This window comes from Convolutriloba macropyga, chromosome 7 (assembly GCF_964194025.1).
Source record: "Convolutriloba macropyga chromosome 7, txConMacr16.3, whole genome shotgun sequence".
In the NCBI taxonomy this organism is placed as follows: Eukaryota; Metazoa; Xenacoelomorpha; order Acoela; family Convolutidae; genus Convolutriloba; species Convolutriloba macropyga.
Genome location: NC_134474.1, coordinates 46,076,430 through 46,093,741, shown reverse-complemented (window position 1 = coordinate 46,093,741; position 17,312 = coordinate 46,076,430). Strand labels below are relative to the sequence as shown.

Sequence of the window (17,312 nt, the reverse complement as noted above, 5' to 3'; positions counted from 1 at the left end):
TGCGGGAGCTTTATAAATACAACAGACTACGATTGATTGAGTTGATGACAAGAGTTTGAGCGCAATGGTCGGGATTCCTGATGTTTTTCCAGAAATTCGTGGTGTACACTGGAGTGGATTGCTATTAGCACACCACCATGTTTTGTCTTGTGAGAGACATCAATTGGACGATGACTTCTGTAGATATGATATGATGACAAGAAGAGTGCGGAATTTGGAATGTTGGAAGTGAGCCACGTTTCAGTAATGCACAATACTTTTGGGCTGACGGAAGTTAGACAGTTTGAAAATTGCATTCGGCGCTTAAGATCTAGAAGACCTCTTACGTTAATGGTTAGGATTGACCATGTTGATAGTCATTCCTGACCTTGTTCATCTGTTTCGCTGCTTTGAGTACTTTTGGAGTACCGAGTTTTGTCAAGAGGTGTCCAGGTGGAGTTCTCCAGAACCTCAAGGCTCAGGTTTCGGATACGTAGGTCCTTCGCGGTAAGGGAGTTGTTAAGGTCGTGGAAAAGTTCAAGGGGTATTTTCAGGCACTCGTGCTTTTTTGTGTCCTCACTATTCAGTTCAGGACTGATGAAGACAGGGGCGTCATCAATACTGAAGTGCTTTAACTTGTGCGCCATTACAGTATCAAATTTTTGCTGATGTCAGAGGCAGTTTTTACCAACAGGGGACGATTTTTCTTGCGAACCTGGTCGTATTTTCCAAGCCGAACCGCTTTAGTAGGCTTTCGATCTTCGATGTCGAGAAAACTCAGAATTGCATCGACCTTAGCAAGGTCGGTGTTCGTTCGGTCAATGGGCTTACCCTGTTCTTCAGGAATACCTCGAATAATGACTCCGAGTATTGATTTGTCGGCTTCCTCGGGAACGGACACAATCCTTCCAGGAGTGACATTTCCTAGTGCTTTGCGGAAGCTAGTGCTCTGAGGCTCTTTAAGCTCGCTCATTTCTTTCTTAACCTCAGATACCTGATGGTTAGAGTCCTCAATTTTCCGCGTGAGTAATGACATTTGTTGTAGGGCTTGCAGTTGAGAGTCAGTCTTTGAGTCACTGCTGGTGTCGGTTTTCTGAAAGTGTTTTTTCTTTACGGTGCAGATGTGGAGAGGGTGTTTATCCAGTTTGGTGAGGACTCCGATGCTTGCTTGATCGGACTCAGTGCAGTCAGTCGTGAGGCGCATGACCTTGGACCCTTGACCTTTTTGCCGCAAGTGGAACAGTCTTCGCAAGTCATGTTACCGGTCTTATGAGATTCGAGTTCGCTTTTTATCCGTTTTGAGGTTTATTCATGGTTTTGGGAGAGCCACTCGTATTTTTCACAAAGTGCAACCTGAAGGTGCGTTTAGAGAAACACAAATGCCTAGGGGATCTCATAATTCTCGCCAAGTGCACTTGAAGGTACGTTTAGAGAACTACAAGTGGAGGGTGGACAACGATTCTAGTGTCTTTCTCGAGTAGTACCTTAAGGTACTTTTAAAGAAAGCGACTACGAGTTTTTAATAAAGAGATTACTACTGCCACTAGTGACTGGAGTTCCAAGAGGCACTGGGGCAGACGGAGTTCGTGTTGCAGGTGATGACTTCAGTGTTGCCTGCAAAATGGAGTTCACGTTTGTACTGCTTGTACAAGACCTTCTCTTCGATCAGGTTTTTGAGGTTATTTAAACCGTCGTCGTTTAGATGTATCTTGTCCTTTCTGAAGTATCACTGTCCTGAGACGTATGTACTCACTTCTGAATTGCCAAGCGACTTGGGGTTTCTCTCTAGTCTTACGTGCAGCAATAGCCTCCAATATGTTAGCAACAGCTTTGGACCTGAGCTTATTTTCGTCACGTTTGGGTACGCCAAGTACGAATACTTTCTTTGCACGTTCGGACAAAAGGTTTACTATTTCAATGATATCGTTCGCTACTTTGGAGGCGGGATGGAGGATGGTTAAAAGCCGTCGTATCAGTCGTTACCTCCGACGAAGAGGATGATGAGCTCAACCGGTCATTCGGGGGTAGGAAGTCGTAGACGTGCTTGATACCAGCTCCAGGAAGCGAGAGGATGTTGAGATTTCCCGCGTCAATGTGGCGGGCCTGGGAGTCAGCAATCAGCAGAGATTTGGTGGGTACTGTCCTCCAGATGTGAAAGCTTGACCTTCTCAACCTTTCAATAGACATACACAAACCTTGCATCTAAAACCCTCCCATTGGATTTCTCCAGTACAAGGATTTTGCCATAACAAATCTATTTCTTGTTTGTTTGCTATCCTTCACAGAACAGAAAAAACTTTCGGCTGATAATATTTTTCTTTGCAACTACTGCTCCAGATTTTGAGACCAGTTTTGCTTGGTTTTGAACTTACCCCTATTAATGACTTCAAAAACTACCAGCATTCACAATCAATCTTACTGGGATTTTTCACCTTAATTTAAATTTTGTGATAAAATTGTAGACTTAGGATTGAAAGAAATTATCAGAACAGAAAACCTTTAAGTTGAAACTCTTAAACTGATAGCAGTTCTCGCGTTCGGAAAACCAAAGGAAATAGAGCTATTCTTTGCAGTTAGTTTTGAAATAGCTAATGTAGCAGATCAACAGCATTTAGATAGCTTGTATTGAAAAAGACGGTCGACAAGCTTTGTTTTTTTTGTTTTTATCTTCAAAGTATACCAAGTGTCCTCTTCTGGAGCCTTCTCTGAAATCAAAGAGGCAGAACAACTATTTCTGATTACCTTCGACAGAAGCGTTGTTCAGTGGGTCTCACCCAAGAATTTCTAGTTTTTGACTTATCTTCAAGATGTCGCTAACGCACAATTGATTTTCTTAATGCTACAGGTGGACAAAAACACTTCAGAAAGGAAAATTAAAAGAGCTTGCAAGGAATAATTCAAATTTTGATCGGGGCTCACAAGAGCAAAACTGATATTAATTCTTTTTGTATTAGCCGCAAATTCATAGCTGCGGCTATTGTTGGCCTTCTCTTGATTTCTTCATTTTGTAAAAAGAATTTTTATTACGAGCAATTGACGTGCTAATCTGCTTTTTGTTCACTTTTGTTCGTACAATTTCGACTGAACTCCTTGCGTGACTTCATTTTTTTTCTTAGTGCAGAATGTTTTTTTGCTCATTTGTGTGTTTAAATTTTTTGTTACAAGTGACACCTTACTCTCAAAAATGACTACCCTCACTCTCAAATTGACTTTTGTTTACTTTAATTTAAAGGGACAATGTCAAGTGAGTGCGAGTCACTCTATTTGAAGGGTATTTGAGTGCACTTATAGACGCAGCAATATGTTAAAGAGATCCTTAAAAATGAAAAATCTTAAATCAGATCCTTAAAAGAAAAAAATATTTGTGTTTTTATTATCTTTTTGATACTGCGTATATACGAAACTTTTGCGGTCATTTTCTGGCAATCTCAAAGCTATCTTTCCTATTGCCAGTTTGTAACAATGGTGTATTTGGATGTGTTAGTGTTTTTGGTGTTAATTGAAGTTTGAATGTAATCTTTACTTTTGAAGGTGTTGCCCGGCTGGCGTCCTTAGGGAAATACGACGACGCGTCATATCGTGACTTGTTAGAGAATTTGATGCTGATATTAGCTCTATGATGGGACCCTTTATTTGAAACTTAGTTTTTCAACATTTAGGTATAAAACCTGCACAACGTAACTGCTAGCAAAAATATAAATTCTGATTTAATTGAATTTTCTGTTAAACACTGCTGAATTTTGTTTTCATTAGCTCTTTGTGCTGGCCCAAAAAATATGTCAAAGTTTAGCTTAGATCGTTTAATTTGGAAATTACCAGTTTGTCCATCTAGACTAAGTCAGCTTTTAAGCTTCCCCAATTCAGACCAAAATGCAACAAACTAAACAGATTTCAAACTTGTTTAAGTGTTGTTCTGCGATTTCACAGAGAACCAAACTTTTTAATGGCTTACTCGTGAAACGCTTTTGTTGTTAGTCAAGGAATCCTTTGAACTCTAGTTTCGCTAATTGTTCATTTAGACGTCGAAATAGATAAAAGTCTTCAGCGTGAAACGGTTTCGGGTGGATAAATTGCGGGGTTAAAATGACGGATGAATTTATAGGATTTCAAATATTTGGCGGTTAATTAATTCGGGTTGAATTAAAGTAGAACTAAATTGCGTTACCCGACGTCAGATTTCTTGTCACAGAACTCTTCAATTGAAGGTAAAAGGTTGTCAACGGCATTTCTCTAGTTACATTTTTCTCGGAAAGCGAAAGACTGAGCCGCATGGAGTCGGAGTGGGAAATTCAAAGTGTATAGCAATTTTGACATACCACTATGAAAGTAGTCACACGATTTGTTACTAGGCGCATTTTTCTTAGAAGGTGTATTTAAGATTTCTCGAATCGTTTTTTATGATGCAAATGTAAACTAAATTCTTTAATAATTACCAAACTATGAGCAGATATGGAAGTAACTGCAAGAGTTAATAATAGTTTTTTCCTCCGAATAGAGGAGTCTCTACAAAGACTTTAAAAATTTTCTTTGCGTGATTTTTTAATGCCGTGAACGGTAATAACTTTTATTTAACACAAAGCATAGCAAATTCAATTTTTCGTAGTCAACATTAGAAAAATGTCTACTTGATTTTGGAGAGTTCTAATTATGCAGACACAATCTGAAAGCTGCTTCATTTTTGTATAAGTTGAAGCATTTTATAGAAATTGGTTTTCAAAATATTGTTCAATTGCACTCCAGTGAAATTTCGAGCAATTGTTGTAAACGTGTCCTGTTTTGCAAAATTTACGCTAACCAGTTCAACTTTCCGACGCCCATGAGTTTTTCGCGTTTTGCTTAAACTACATTTTCTAATTCACAATTTGCAGCTATTGACCTCAATTGGCAGCGGTTTGATATTAGAAGTATGACGCACAGAATCTACTTGATAATGTTACTAACAATGCATCGCGTGTCGGCCTACAACTCAACGTTGGCAAAACTAAATTCTGCTCCAATTATGAATACCAGAAATTCTATGTATGCAGCGAAGAACTAGAGCGTGTTGATGATTGGGAAGCAAAATTAAATTAGACGGCAATGTAACATTGGAATCCAAAGCAAGAATTGGAAAAGCCGCAGGAAGCTTTAATAACCTGAAAAAATATGGAACCAGAGAAACATTCCTCAATCAATCAAAGTCAAGTTATACAAGGCATGCATGAGAAGTGTACTTTTATACGGATGTGAAAGTTGGCCAATAAAAGAATGTGACCTCAAAAGTTTACAGTCTTTTGCAATCCGCTGCCTGTGACAATGTCTCCACAAAGGGCAAGACCTCCCCATGGAGTTATTATCGTCAATTGCAAAATGCGACCTGATTCCCTTGACAATCAGAAAACGCCGAATGAAATGGCTTGAACATGTTCTACGCATGAAACCATCTGACATTCCCAACGCAGTATTGGAATTTGAAAGAGGCGAGAATTGCAAAAGAGCTCCTGGAGGAAAACGAAAAAGCTGGAGAACAATTGTCCGAGACGATCTGAAAAAACAAGTTAAGCCTCCCAAACTGTCATGGAAAAATTGGGAAAAGCAATGGTTTAATTTGACCAAAGAAGTGGCTGGAAATCGTAGTCAGTGGAGAGCGCTTGTTAGACATGAATATGGCGGGCTAAGGACAGCACTGTCTTAGCAGCCCAATTTGGATTTGGATTGGATATTAGAAGTCAATGAAAAGTACGCCGAAATTAATGTAATTTTGTTATTTCAAATCTTAGTGGTATATGATAGCCTCTAATGACGTCATTAGCCAGGAAGCAGGCTGAAATTGAGTAGAGCTCCATTAAAAACCAAAATTTAAATTTTTCAATCGATATGATTCTGGTGAAGTTTTTTAAACGGTGATCATGGATTTGGTGAACATTAACTTACACCCATTATGTTTTTCCTCCACTACTGTCTCATTTAGAAAAACAATTTACCGCCTTGTCATTGACAAACTACCTGTTGAATAAAAATTTAGTTGAAGAGCTGAAATTTTTAGAGCAACTACTAATAGTTTTAATTGCTTTCCAGCTGCTCCGTTTTTAAAAATGATTTGTAATACCAGGGACTTTATTCAATTAGTTTTATTCAACTATCATTTACTAATTAGGTTTTATGCATTTGTGTTCATTTGGCGCTCAGTTGAACCACATGGCGGAAGGCAGTAAAACGTGCGAGTAGATATTTGTCATATATCGCTTTGAATAACAAGTACACAAGGTTGACAAAAAAACGATGGGATTTGACTTTACTGTTCTAAAATATCGCTATTTTGTAAATTTGAACTTCTGTAGGGAGGGTGTGAGAGTTAAGTTCCGGAGAACGTCTTGTCATGGTTTGAGGTAACCTAATTGTTCCAATGATGTGGGCCAATATTTTGTTAGCAGTTGTCTATTATGCCTGTTCGATTAGTTGAAGTTGTTACAATATTACATATATTATTTTGATAGTTTGGTGGTAGTTCGAATACTTCACTGGTTGTCAAACATTATCGCTATTTGTCTATACTGAAAGCTTATACGAATCTTCGAATAAATTTTAATTGCAATACTTTTTAGTAACACCTATCGAAACGAGTGGTAGCAAAATGGTGGAATCGGTAAAGGATCAAATCATCGAGATATTGTCTCCGATGCAATTATCTTTGAAGACAATTACCTGTTGACGCAGTCTGTATTCACGGTTCACGTACCAAGGAGCATTCGCTCACTTCTCGCTCCATAAATTGTTCGATCTCACAAATTTATTATAGCTGCGAAGCTGTAAGCTGAGCGTAGCTATATTGCGGTGCTCTTGGTTTTTTTACGACTCGAAGAGGAGTATTGGTTTTCTTAAGGTTTTTTTTTTACCGGAAGTACTATTCGTTCAGACGATGTTTTGACCTAAAAGCAAAAGCGAGTAAAATTGCAGTGTGAACTAATTTTTTCTGAGCGAGAGAAGTTTTTTGATCATGCGCTGCGTTTAGTGAATGTTTTTTTGACATTGAAAAGTAGTTTTTGACTGAATGGCATATATAGTTAACCGTTTTTAGCCGTTTTTTCGTCTAAGTGGCCTAGTTTTATGCTTGTAATTTGGTTTTTTGTAGAAATAATTTTTAATTGATGCTATGTTGAAATGTAAACCCCGGAAATTGATAGCACAGTATTTTGCATAGCCTGAAATTGCGTTTCAAATGCGAAATTGGCACATATTTCTTGATTTTTTAGTTAATTTTTGGTTTTTTTTCTAGTAATTTCTTCATTTTTGGATCTTTTAGCTGTTTTTTGTGAAAAATCAGTTAATATGGCAACTTCCCTTTGATAATTCATATACTCAATGCCTCTTTCTACTTCGATGTAATTTTGTTCCATAAAATTGTACATTTGCTAATCCGATTTTCGTAGTTTTTTGCCAATTTTTTTCAGTTTTTTGTTAGTATTTTGCTTTTAATTACTAGAAATAGTATTTTCAGGAACATGAGGGACTTTTATTTCGTTTCAATAAAAATTCAATCATTTTTTTGGTGTTAAGTTTTTGAAAAAACAGATAATTTTTTTTTTCATAAATGCAGTCTTAAATATTTTTTGCCACTTTTTGCAAAATGTTGCATTGTTTTGTATGTCTGAATTCTGCTTTTTCTTGTTTTATTCTGTTCAGCAAGTTGGATTTTTGTCTCGAATGACTCGTTGTCTTTTCTATGTCTCGAATGCTGAGAAATGAAATGTACTCGTTTTTCTTGATTTTTTTAATTTTGATTTTTGACTTTCAAAAATCAAGAATTTGTCTTTTTGTTACGGTGTTCCTAACATTGTGTCCATATTCTTCACATTCTTGTTTGTATCATTCTACTATTGTCCTGGCACCTACTTTTATATTCGTTATATTGATTTTTTCAGTTTTTAGAAAATTGACTGAATTCAGCTTTTTCTTAGATCTTGCTTTCTTCGGTTTGCAATTGATTTAATTCAAAATAAGGCAGTACTGGGACTTTGCTAGAAAGTCTTTTCCAACATTTCTACCTATTAATATTCATTGCAATTTTCTTCCGGGCTTGGTATTGTTTTTCGACGATTTTTTGCCTTTGAATATTATTCTGTTGCTTTTGTTTTTCTATGATTAATTTAATTTTTGAATTAGCATGAAATCATGTTGTCTAGCATATATACAACAAGGAAGAATCATGTATCATTTTATCTTAAATGCCGTGATTAGAAATCTAATTGTAGTGGTTCTCTGATTCTTAGAGCACTCTTTTTTGAATAATTTTGACTTTCCTGTCTTTTTTGAATTTATCTGCCGTTTGCTTTCGCGATCTTTTTGAGTTTAGAATCATTAATTATCTGAGGGCAATTGATAGCCCTGTCAGCTTTGTCAGGCAGTCAGTTTTTTGACAATCCTAAAAATTTCAGACTTTTTTAACGTTACCAAACGTTTTCAATAATAAAATTTTGCTGCATTTTCTTTCTCTTGGGGACAGTGGTTTAAATTTCACCGATTTTTAGATCAGACCCAGGGAGGTAATGATTTAATGGTTTAATACAAAAGGTAATGGCTTCAGCTTTTCGTGAAGTTTTGGTGCTTCGAGTCGCTTCCGGAATTCTTCCGGCTATGTTTTTGTTTCGTCGTCTGACGCTTCATTTTCGTTTTACATTTGTTCTAGAACATTCTGTCTCGTCACTGCTTAAATGGCTTTTTCGCGCTTGATTTCACGCTTTCTGCGTGACCTAAACTGCGGTTATTCAGAAACAGAATCTGTTCCTAAAACAAAGTTGATTGTAAGAAAACATTTTGTCGGATTGTATGGTCCGACAGCCGAGTGGTTAAGGCGACTGGCTGTTAATACGGAGATCGCCGGTTCGAGACGCGAGCGACAGGGAAAATTTTTTTGCACCCAAAAACAACCTCCTTTGAAATAAACTTGTAAATTTTATAGGCGGCGGCGATAACTATTATCAACTCACTTCTGTATCTTTTTCCATCTGTATTTTACGGCATGCAAGTCTATTTCGCAGCTATTCCGGCAATCTGCCGGCTATGTTTTTACTATGAATGAAATGCGGCTTCATAGTAACGCAGTAGTAAAAAAGCCATCTGTTTTATGCATGTGATTGAAGTCAATAAGTTCCTAATATGAATAGCTGCGGTCATGAGTAATAAGCAGCAAGCAAAATATGAGCACTTATGAAAAGATTCCCATCCAATGCGTAAAATAGAAGGTAACATTTTTTGAGAAGTTGTTTTTTTCCGTGCTGTCTTTTGAGTATGAAATTATAGAACGTTTTCAATTTCCGGCTGATATAGACGGGAAGCAATAAATATTATGCTGGTCAGTCAAGATTGACATAGTTTAAGTTGATGATTTTGATTTCTGTCTTTATATAACTTTCAGAAATTAAAGGCAATGCGACCAGCTGTAAAAGTAGAACAAAAAGCTTCTTCAAACGATGAGAAAGTGAAGCTCCTGAAAGAAATTTCCCAGTTGCAACAGAAAATCAAGGCGCTAGAACGTGAACGGAATAACACAGTCTTCAGTAAAAAGTCGGAGATGAGGCCTTTCTATTCCGATTTGGAGGAATCCAATATCAAGATTGAAGAGGAGCGAAAAAATGAAGCTCTTAAAATGCGACGAGATCTAGACAAGCTGAAGAGCAATGTGAGCGCTTTCAGAAATACAGTTTTGGAGCTGAAACCTGGTGCAGGTAGGTTACATTGTGGTGAAACCATTGTGGTAAAACTTTTTAGAACTGAAACCTGGAGCAGGTATGTGAGAGTAAGTTTGAGTGCACGTAAGATGTAATTATCGTTGTTTTGCGCCCGAATTTGCCCCCCGAGAGAGCACTATTGTGTGCAGTTGTGCGTCGTGATCAAAACGAGAAAGGCATGCAGTTTTTCTCTCCGATATTCTAAGTTTATTAATTGCTCTTTCATAGCAATTATTGTAAACGTGTTGATTTTTTTAAATGCAAATTTCTTCGCTTGACCATTTTCCGCTTTTCTTCTAGAACATTCTTATACTTTTCAAGTGACTTTTTCACGCTTTCGTTCTTCATTTTTGAGCGATCTCTATTGCTCACTCCGAAGTAAAGCTTGTTGCTAATATAAAGTCGATTGCAGCACAGCATAGCTTGTTCAAGGGCCTGATAGCCGAGTGGTCAGTGCATGTGGTTATGGAGCGTGAGGGCAATGGTTCGAATTCCGGCGGTGTCAATTCCGGCTATCGTTCGCGGGCAATTCTTCCGACATTAGTCGGTTTGTTTACATCGAGAAATAATAACCAATTGAGCGTAGAAGCTCTCCGAAATTTCAGCAAGATGGTTTTGCCTAACGAAGATTGTTTTTTGCAAGATTTGATCGGAATTCACGTTTGTTTTAATTGAAACTCAATTTGTTTTAGTTTAAACTGGAATTTGCAATGAATGCTCGTCATAGTTGTGACTTGATCTCTTCTCTCTAGTCAATTTTGTTCAAAGTTATCCTTAATACTTGGGCATATTTTTGGTGCGTTTGAAGGAAACAAGGTGAAACTAAAATCAATTTCATGCAGCACAACTTTTTCCGTGGAAAAGACATGCAAATAATTTTAAAAAACGATAGTCAGTCATCATGTCAGCCATCATGTGTTTTAAAGATGTATTCACACATTTTTCAATGACTTCAATAGTTCAAAACGTGATAAACAGTTAAAGCCCAGCGGGCATTAAGTTTCATTAGAGGTCCAAAGTGGGCTTTAGTAGTCCTTCAAGTGCTTAGAGTGATGCAGCTGCTGGGATGACCTTAATTTAAGGTTAAAAGGTCATTTTTAGGAGTTTTTGGGCTCAAAATGGTTTTTTGTTCAATTAGTCTTACCTTGATGACGGCCTTTTGCGAGACAAAATTACTTGTTATGACCATTTTATGAGCTATATGTTTCGTTAGTACAAACCCAAACACGCAAAATGATACTAATTTTTGCAATTTTTTTCAAATTTTTCCAGCTTCAGGGATCAGGAGATCTCCTTTAACGTTTGATAGGGCACTGCATAGTTTCTATTAACAATGGATTGGTTTTCAACTTTTTAATGTCTCAAATTTTAGCTTTTTTTGACAATCTGCAATTTTTTTTTCACAGTTTCCTAAAATGTTTGTCAATTTTTGATATTTGTCCATTCTCAGGTGTAAGAAAACCTATTCCACGGTCTGATAAAAAGTTACTACATGGTTGTGATTTTCAATCGATTTGTTTTCAACAATTTAGCCTTTCCAATTTTTGATAGAATTTGCAATTTTTCAAACATTCGTCTTTTTTTCACTTTTTCTGGCTTCAGTGGACAGATCACCTCATCCAGGGTTTGATGGTATGCTATTAAAATTTGTAGCGGGCAATTGAATGTTTTTTCCACATCTTAATAGAACGAATTTCCATTTATTGAAATCTGAAATTTTTTCTAAAGATTAATGCCTATCGATCTTTCAGCCAATGTTTTTTTTTCAGGGCTGAGAATTGGGTTACTGGATAGCCTCTAGAGACACAGAAATGATTTTAAAGATATTAATATCACGATTTTTAGCAACATTTCATTAAAATTTACAATTAATTTCATTAAAAAAGTTGGTCATTTTCGAGTTAATCGATCTTCAAGGGCCCATGATTTTTTTCAGGTCTTGCCGAGATAATACTGGACCGATTTCAGAAACAAAAATTGGTTTTCAACATATTTTTGAGATAGGTATATTTACAGGGATCAGTTTTGCCTTAAGGGTATAAAAGCTCCAAGAGTTTTTGCAATGAGTACATTTGTGTTTAGTTTGTTTAGGTTGTCTTAGTTTCTGATTTTTTCGAGATGATTTTGTTTGTGTTTTGGCTGGCGTTGTTCAATTGATCTTTTGGTCAGGTAGAGCACTTCTACGTTTTTCATTCAATTCTTCGAATTGTATTTCTGGACTTGTCCTGCTATGTTTTAAGCAATTCTTCCGACTTTTAGAGCAATTCTTCCGACATTAGTCGGTTTATATTTACATTCGAGAAATAATAACCAATTGAGCGTAGAAGCTCTCCGAAATTTCAGGAAAATGTTTTTGCCTAACGAAGATCGTTTTTTGCAAGATTTGATGCGAATTCACGTTTGTTTTAATTGAAACTCAATTTGTTTTAGTTTAATCTGGAATTTGCAATAAATGTTCGTCATAGTTGTGACTTGATCTATTCTCTCGTCAATTTTGTTCAAAGTTGTCCTTAATACTTTTTTGATTGGGCATTTTTTTGGTGCGTTTGAAGAAAACAAGGTGAAACTAAAATCAATTTTGATGTAGCACAACTTTTTCCGTGGAAAAGACATGCAAATAATTTTAAAAAACGATAGTCAGCCATCATGTCTATTTGAGCATACAATTGTATTCACCACTTTGATATCCCAAAAAATAAAGCACTTGAAATAAGTTGTTCAAAACCACCAAAACGATTCTACAAGAACAGTTGAAAAATGGGAATTGGGAACCAATAATTTAAAAAGAAACAGAATATATTGAAACGTCAAAGGGAAATACAACAAGACGGCTCGTGTAAGACTGATCTTCGCAAAGAATTTTACAACAAATGTCTCAATTTGTTAGTACTTCTGTGTTCAAACAGGAAAATAATGCCTTTCACAATCAGTTTTGGAAACGTCAAATAGAAGTAATTTGTTGGAGCAACCCGCGAAGCGTTAGCGCCTATTATTGGGAACATCGTGTTTTTTTTTAATTCGTCGTCTCCATCGATGATTCTTGCGACCTGACTTCTTGGAAATGACTTCATTTTCAGTGATTAATAGCCGCGTCAGCAATTCCAGGCGGCTATTATTGCGCTCCTATTTTAATCCTCTAACAGATCTTTGTTTCGCCTTACCCTGACTTCTTGGAATTGACTTTTTCAATGACTTCAGCAACTTCTAATACTTTGCCGTTAAAATTTGTGTTCATGGCGTCATTTCTGCTTCTAGGTCAATTGCGCATTAGTGCTTATAGAGCGTTTGTGTTTCATAAAATGACAGTCCGAATCTAACACAAAAAGTCTAGTCTATTTAAGGACTGGTGATCAATCTGTATCTTACTTCTTTATTAATTTCAATTCATGGAAGGCCACTAGCGTCTCTCGCGGCTATTTTCCGGCAATCTGTCGGCTGTGTTTTCTACTGCTTTGCTGTTAAAATTTGCATGCGTGAGGTCATTTGTTATGCTTTTAGGTCAATTGCGTGACTCACCTCACTAAAAAAATTGATTTCTGAACTGGCTTAATGAACTTTGCTAGTTAAAGGTCAATAGTGTTCTTCTAAGTAGTGCCAAACGTATATGCCCTAACTCTTGAGTTTTGGAGTCTTGAGTTTTTGATGTCAAATATTAATTTTGATAATTATTCGTTAGGGCTTTTTCCTTATAAAGCGTTTGTGTCTCATAAAGATGACAGTCCGAGTCTAACAAAAATTCTAGTCTATTAAAGGACTGGTGGTCAATGTGTATCTTATTCCTTTATTAGTTTCAATTCATGGAAGGCCACTAGCGTCTATCGCGGCTATTTTTTGGCAATCTGTCGGCTGTGTTTTCTGCTTTGCTGTTGAAATTTGCGTGCGTGACGTCATTTGTTCTGCTTTTAGGTCAATTGCTAGACTTACCTCACTAAAAAAATTGATTTCTGAACTCGCATAATGAACTTTGCTAGTTAAAGGTCAATAGTGTTCTTCTAATTAGTGCCAAACGTATATGCCCTAATTCTTCAGTTTTGGAGTCTTGAGTTTTTGATGTCAAATATTAATTTTATAAACCTTCATTAGGGCTTTTTCCTTATAGAGCGTTTGTGTCTCATAAAATTGACAGTCCGAATCTAACAAAAAAGTCTAATCTATTAAAGGACTGGTGGTCAATCTGTCTATCTTTATTTCTTTAGTAGTTTCAATTCATGGAAGGCCACTAGCGTTTATCGCGGCTATTTTCCGGCAATCTGCTGGCTATGTTTTGATGCGATTTTTTGCTTGACCGATTCTTCGTCTGACCCATTTGACTTTTCGTCCTCAAAAACGGGATAAACAGGTAGCGCCCAGCGGGCATTAAGCGCTCTTACTGCCGTTCAGCTCTCTAGTCTCCAAGTATGCGATTCTCAGAAACTGTTTTGGAGACTTTGGTTTGAAGGGCGGTTCTTAGAGGTTGACAAACCACCCCCCCCCCCATCAGCAACGCCCTCACTTCACCCCCCCCCCCCATCAGCACCCCCACCCCCCAATCCCCACCCCTGCACATCGTTCAGGCCCTAAGGTCCCCGTGCAGCAAAAAACGACTCTCCTACCGTTGCCCGCCCCCACCCACACACCACCTCTCCCACGCCACCCCTCAAACCCCCTCGGTGCACCCACCCTCCCCCCCCCCCTGCTGCGCTTATATCACGCCCCTTCAATTAAGCTAAAGCTAGCTACTGACGGAGCCAACCGCTCGCCGGTCGTTTGAGAGCGACTCGCGCGACGTTAGTCGGTTATGTTTAATTACTTTGCAACAGAGGGAAGTTCCTCAGAAATTGAGGAGGTTCAGTAAGAGCAATCAGTTGCACAAAATTTGTCTTAAACAAACACACACTGATTTGCAGAGAAGTGAAGCAATCGGTTTGCTAACAAATGACTAAATGGTTTATCATCTATTATTTAGCTCATTGAAAAATATACCACTGATGGAAAATCTACCAAATGGTTAGACAAGATTTCAGCTTAAATTTTTTTCTCAAAAAATGTCACCGAGTTTTGTTGAGTTTAAATTAAACAGCAAAAATGTTGTGCAATATCTACTTCACAAATTGCATTTTAATACTGCATTTTATTACTGAACCATCCTGGCTGTGAAAAGATGTGGACTAAAAATTTCTGCTGAAGTCGGTTGCCCAGATTCTCTAAATTTTTCTCAAAACATGAGCCGCTAATGGCTATATTTTGATATCAGAAACGGTAACTCCAAGAGTAAAAAGAATTGTTTTAGCGGTTTTTTGTTTTTAATGATTATTTTTGACTGTGATGGCGGAGTCTATAACAGTGGCCGGAGAGCTACTTGGAAAATGAGGTAGAATGTAGCCTACAGAATTTTTTTTCGGAAAAACAACTATTTTCAAAGATCCGGAAGCCAATTCTTAAGTCTCAAAAGTTTCGGTAAATTGTTTGTTTTAGACGTTTTTGTTAGTGGAGCCATTTAATGATTGATCTATCATTTTCCTTCGGGTTTTGATTAGAATATTTAAAATGACCACTTGTATTGAAACGGTTGAACCAAAATTGGAAACTAACAGTGAAGCTGCAATTCATGATCACTTTACTAGCTAGTGGAGTAGCTCACTTCATGTTAGTACAATGGTGTGGACAGATTTCAGCTGTCCTGACAAATATATGAAAGTCGGCTTAAAGTGACTTGCTACTGGTACAATATGGAAGAAGCTAAATGGTTTTAAAAAATCGGACAGTATATTAGCAGAAAGAGTGGCGCAAAGCGGCTCACCAACTTTTTTTTCAGCGGAATAGAGAAAAATTTGACTGAAATTTACCGAATAATTCAACGACAGTGCAACCAACGGAATTTTCCCTAATCATGAAACCTCGAGAACTCGAAAGAGACAGATTTCTAAAATTCCTGCAATGGGAATCTTCTACTCTCGACGGATTTTTTAGCATCACTCATACCTTCCCAAAATTAACAGAGCAAGAAAGTTTGGTTCAGCACAAAAATCCTCCTCCATTGTTACAAGTGGATGTGCTCATGTGGTTGTGAACTACATGCAACAGCTTCATTGTTCCCGAAAAAGCATGTTTCAAAATGGAAAAGTATATTCTGTACTACTTGTTCGCTCTTTGTTCAAACATTTCGTGAAAAGCTGAGTTTTCAGAATTCTGAAAGCAGAGCCATATATGCTTTTGTGAAGTGTAATTAACTAAAAGATTACAGATTTTAATAGCCTAAGTTCATGAGCCGAAATAGTTGCTCGTATCCAAGGTGCAATTGGAACTTTTACGAAATCTATCTGTTTGTGCCGATGAAAGTACATATCTCCAGATGCTTCGTTTTTTTTGTAATTTTCTTGAACAAAGAACAAAGTTTTTATTAATCATTTGGTTCTGGCTGAGTTTTCAATGCGATTTTTTGGTCGAGTGTTTTTTTTGTCCTCAGAATCGGGATAAATTGCTTTATTAGCTTCTAAATGTGCGGTCACAGGACTTGCTAAATCGGTGTTTTTTAAATGGTGTAATGGGTTATTTTGGTAGTTCTGGACCACCGCTTTTTGCTTTCTCTCTAAGGCAACTCTAACTAAAGGCGGCCACGTCCCGGTCATTTGAGCGTAATTCGTCAGACGTTAAGCGTTGATGTTGGTTCCCGCAATAATAGGGCACGTTGTTGAGGTCCTTGTTGCCACTTAGAATTGAATAGTATACAGTTCGATATTATTAACCAATTATAGCCAGCATTTTGTAGGAACTCCTGCCCATGGTGATGCGTCCTCTGCCCGAGCAGGCTCAGCAATAGGTGGGGGTCAGATTACTCCTAGCTCAACTACCTCAGTGGAGAGACTGAAAGAGAAAGTGGAGGAGATAGATTCCAACATCAACCTCTTCAAGAGCGCACATCGTGAAAACTACGAAGTAAGCCATGAAACGCAGTTTGAACAAAAGTAATGAGGAGTAAACGTATGAGCTGTCGTTGTGATAACAACAGGTATCTAACTTACGATGAAATAAGTTGTTAGCTCCCAATGAATACTACAAAAATCTCAACAGTGGCGAAACTCATCTTTGGGATAAGACTTTTCTCTCCCACTGTTTCTATATGAAGAGTGGCGGAAGAAGATGGTCTGGTCAATTACAGTGTGGCTGATGTTAGTCAACTGTTGTAATCGCAAGGAGAGTTGATTAAAAATGATTAAAAACGTAACCACACGGCTTTTATTGCCCTCAAAGTTATTCAACAATTCGGCTTCGCCGACGATTTCGATAACTTCTCAATGGTGATAACCACCGTTCTTTACGCTAGGAAGGAATCTATGAGGGTGAAGCGAATTGAAGTCATAAGACAGTACCTCGACGAGTGAAGGGTTATGAATACTGTAGAGGTGGCGGATAGAAAAGGTGAGAACAGGCAAGATGTAGAAATATAAAAAGATGAATCACGGGAAAAAGAGGAATCACCTGACCTACAATTCAGATAATTTTCGCTCTCTCAACAAAAAAACTAGACCCAGAAATGGGCTCGGAAGGCCTTTTAGAAAAAAATCCGATTGAAAAAATAAAATACCAGTAAAAAGCAAAGTCGAATTGCCGCATGTGAACAAAAACTACTAGCGAGAAAGAAAATTT

The 17,312-nt window shown here is 37.5% G+C and overlaps 1 protein-coding gene across 3 annotated transcripts in view; it reads left to right on the top strand.

Annotated features, from left to right (window-relative positions):
- The first annotated feature begins 9,351 nt into the window (after positions 1–9,351).
- The window catches only part of LOC142342909 (coiled-coil domain-containing protein 112-like), a 116,517-nt gene continuing 108,556 nt past the window's right edge, over positions 9,352–17,312 (top strand). For all 3 annotated transcript variants that reach the window (XM_075394576.1, XM_075394577.1, XM_075394578.1), the window contains exons 1-2: positions 9,352–9,683; positions 16,435–16,601. In XM_075394576.1, the coding sequence (XP_075250691.1) occupies positions 9,386–9,683; positions 16,435–16,601 (465 nt within the window). In that variant the 5' untranslated portion in view covers positions 9,352–9,385. The remainder of the gene's footprint in view (positions 9,684–16,434; positions 16,602–17,312) is intronic.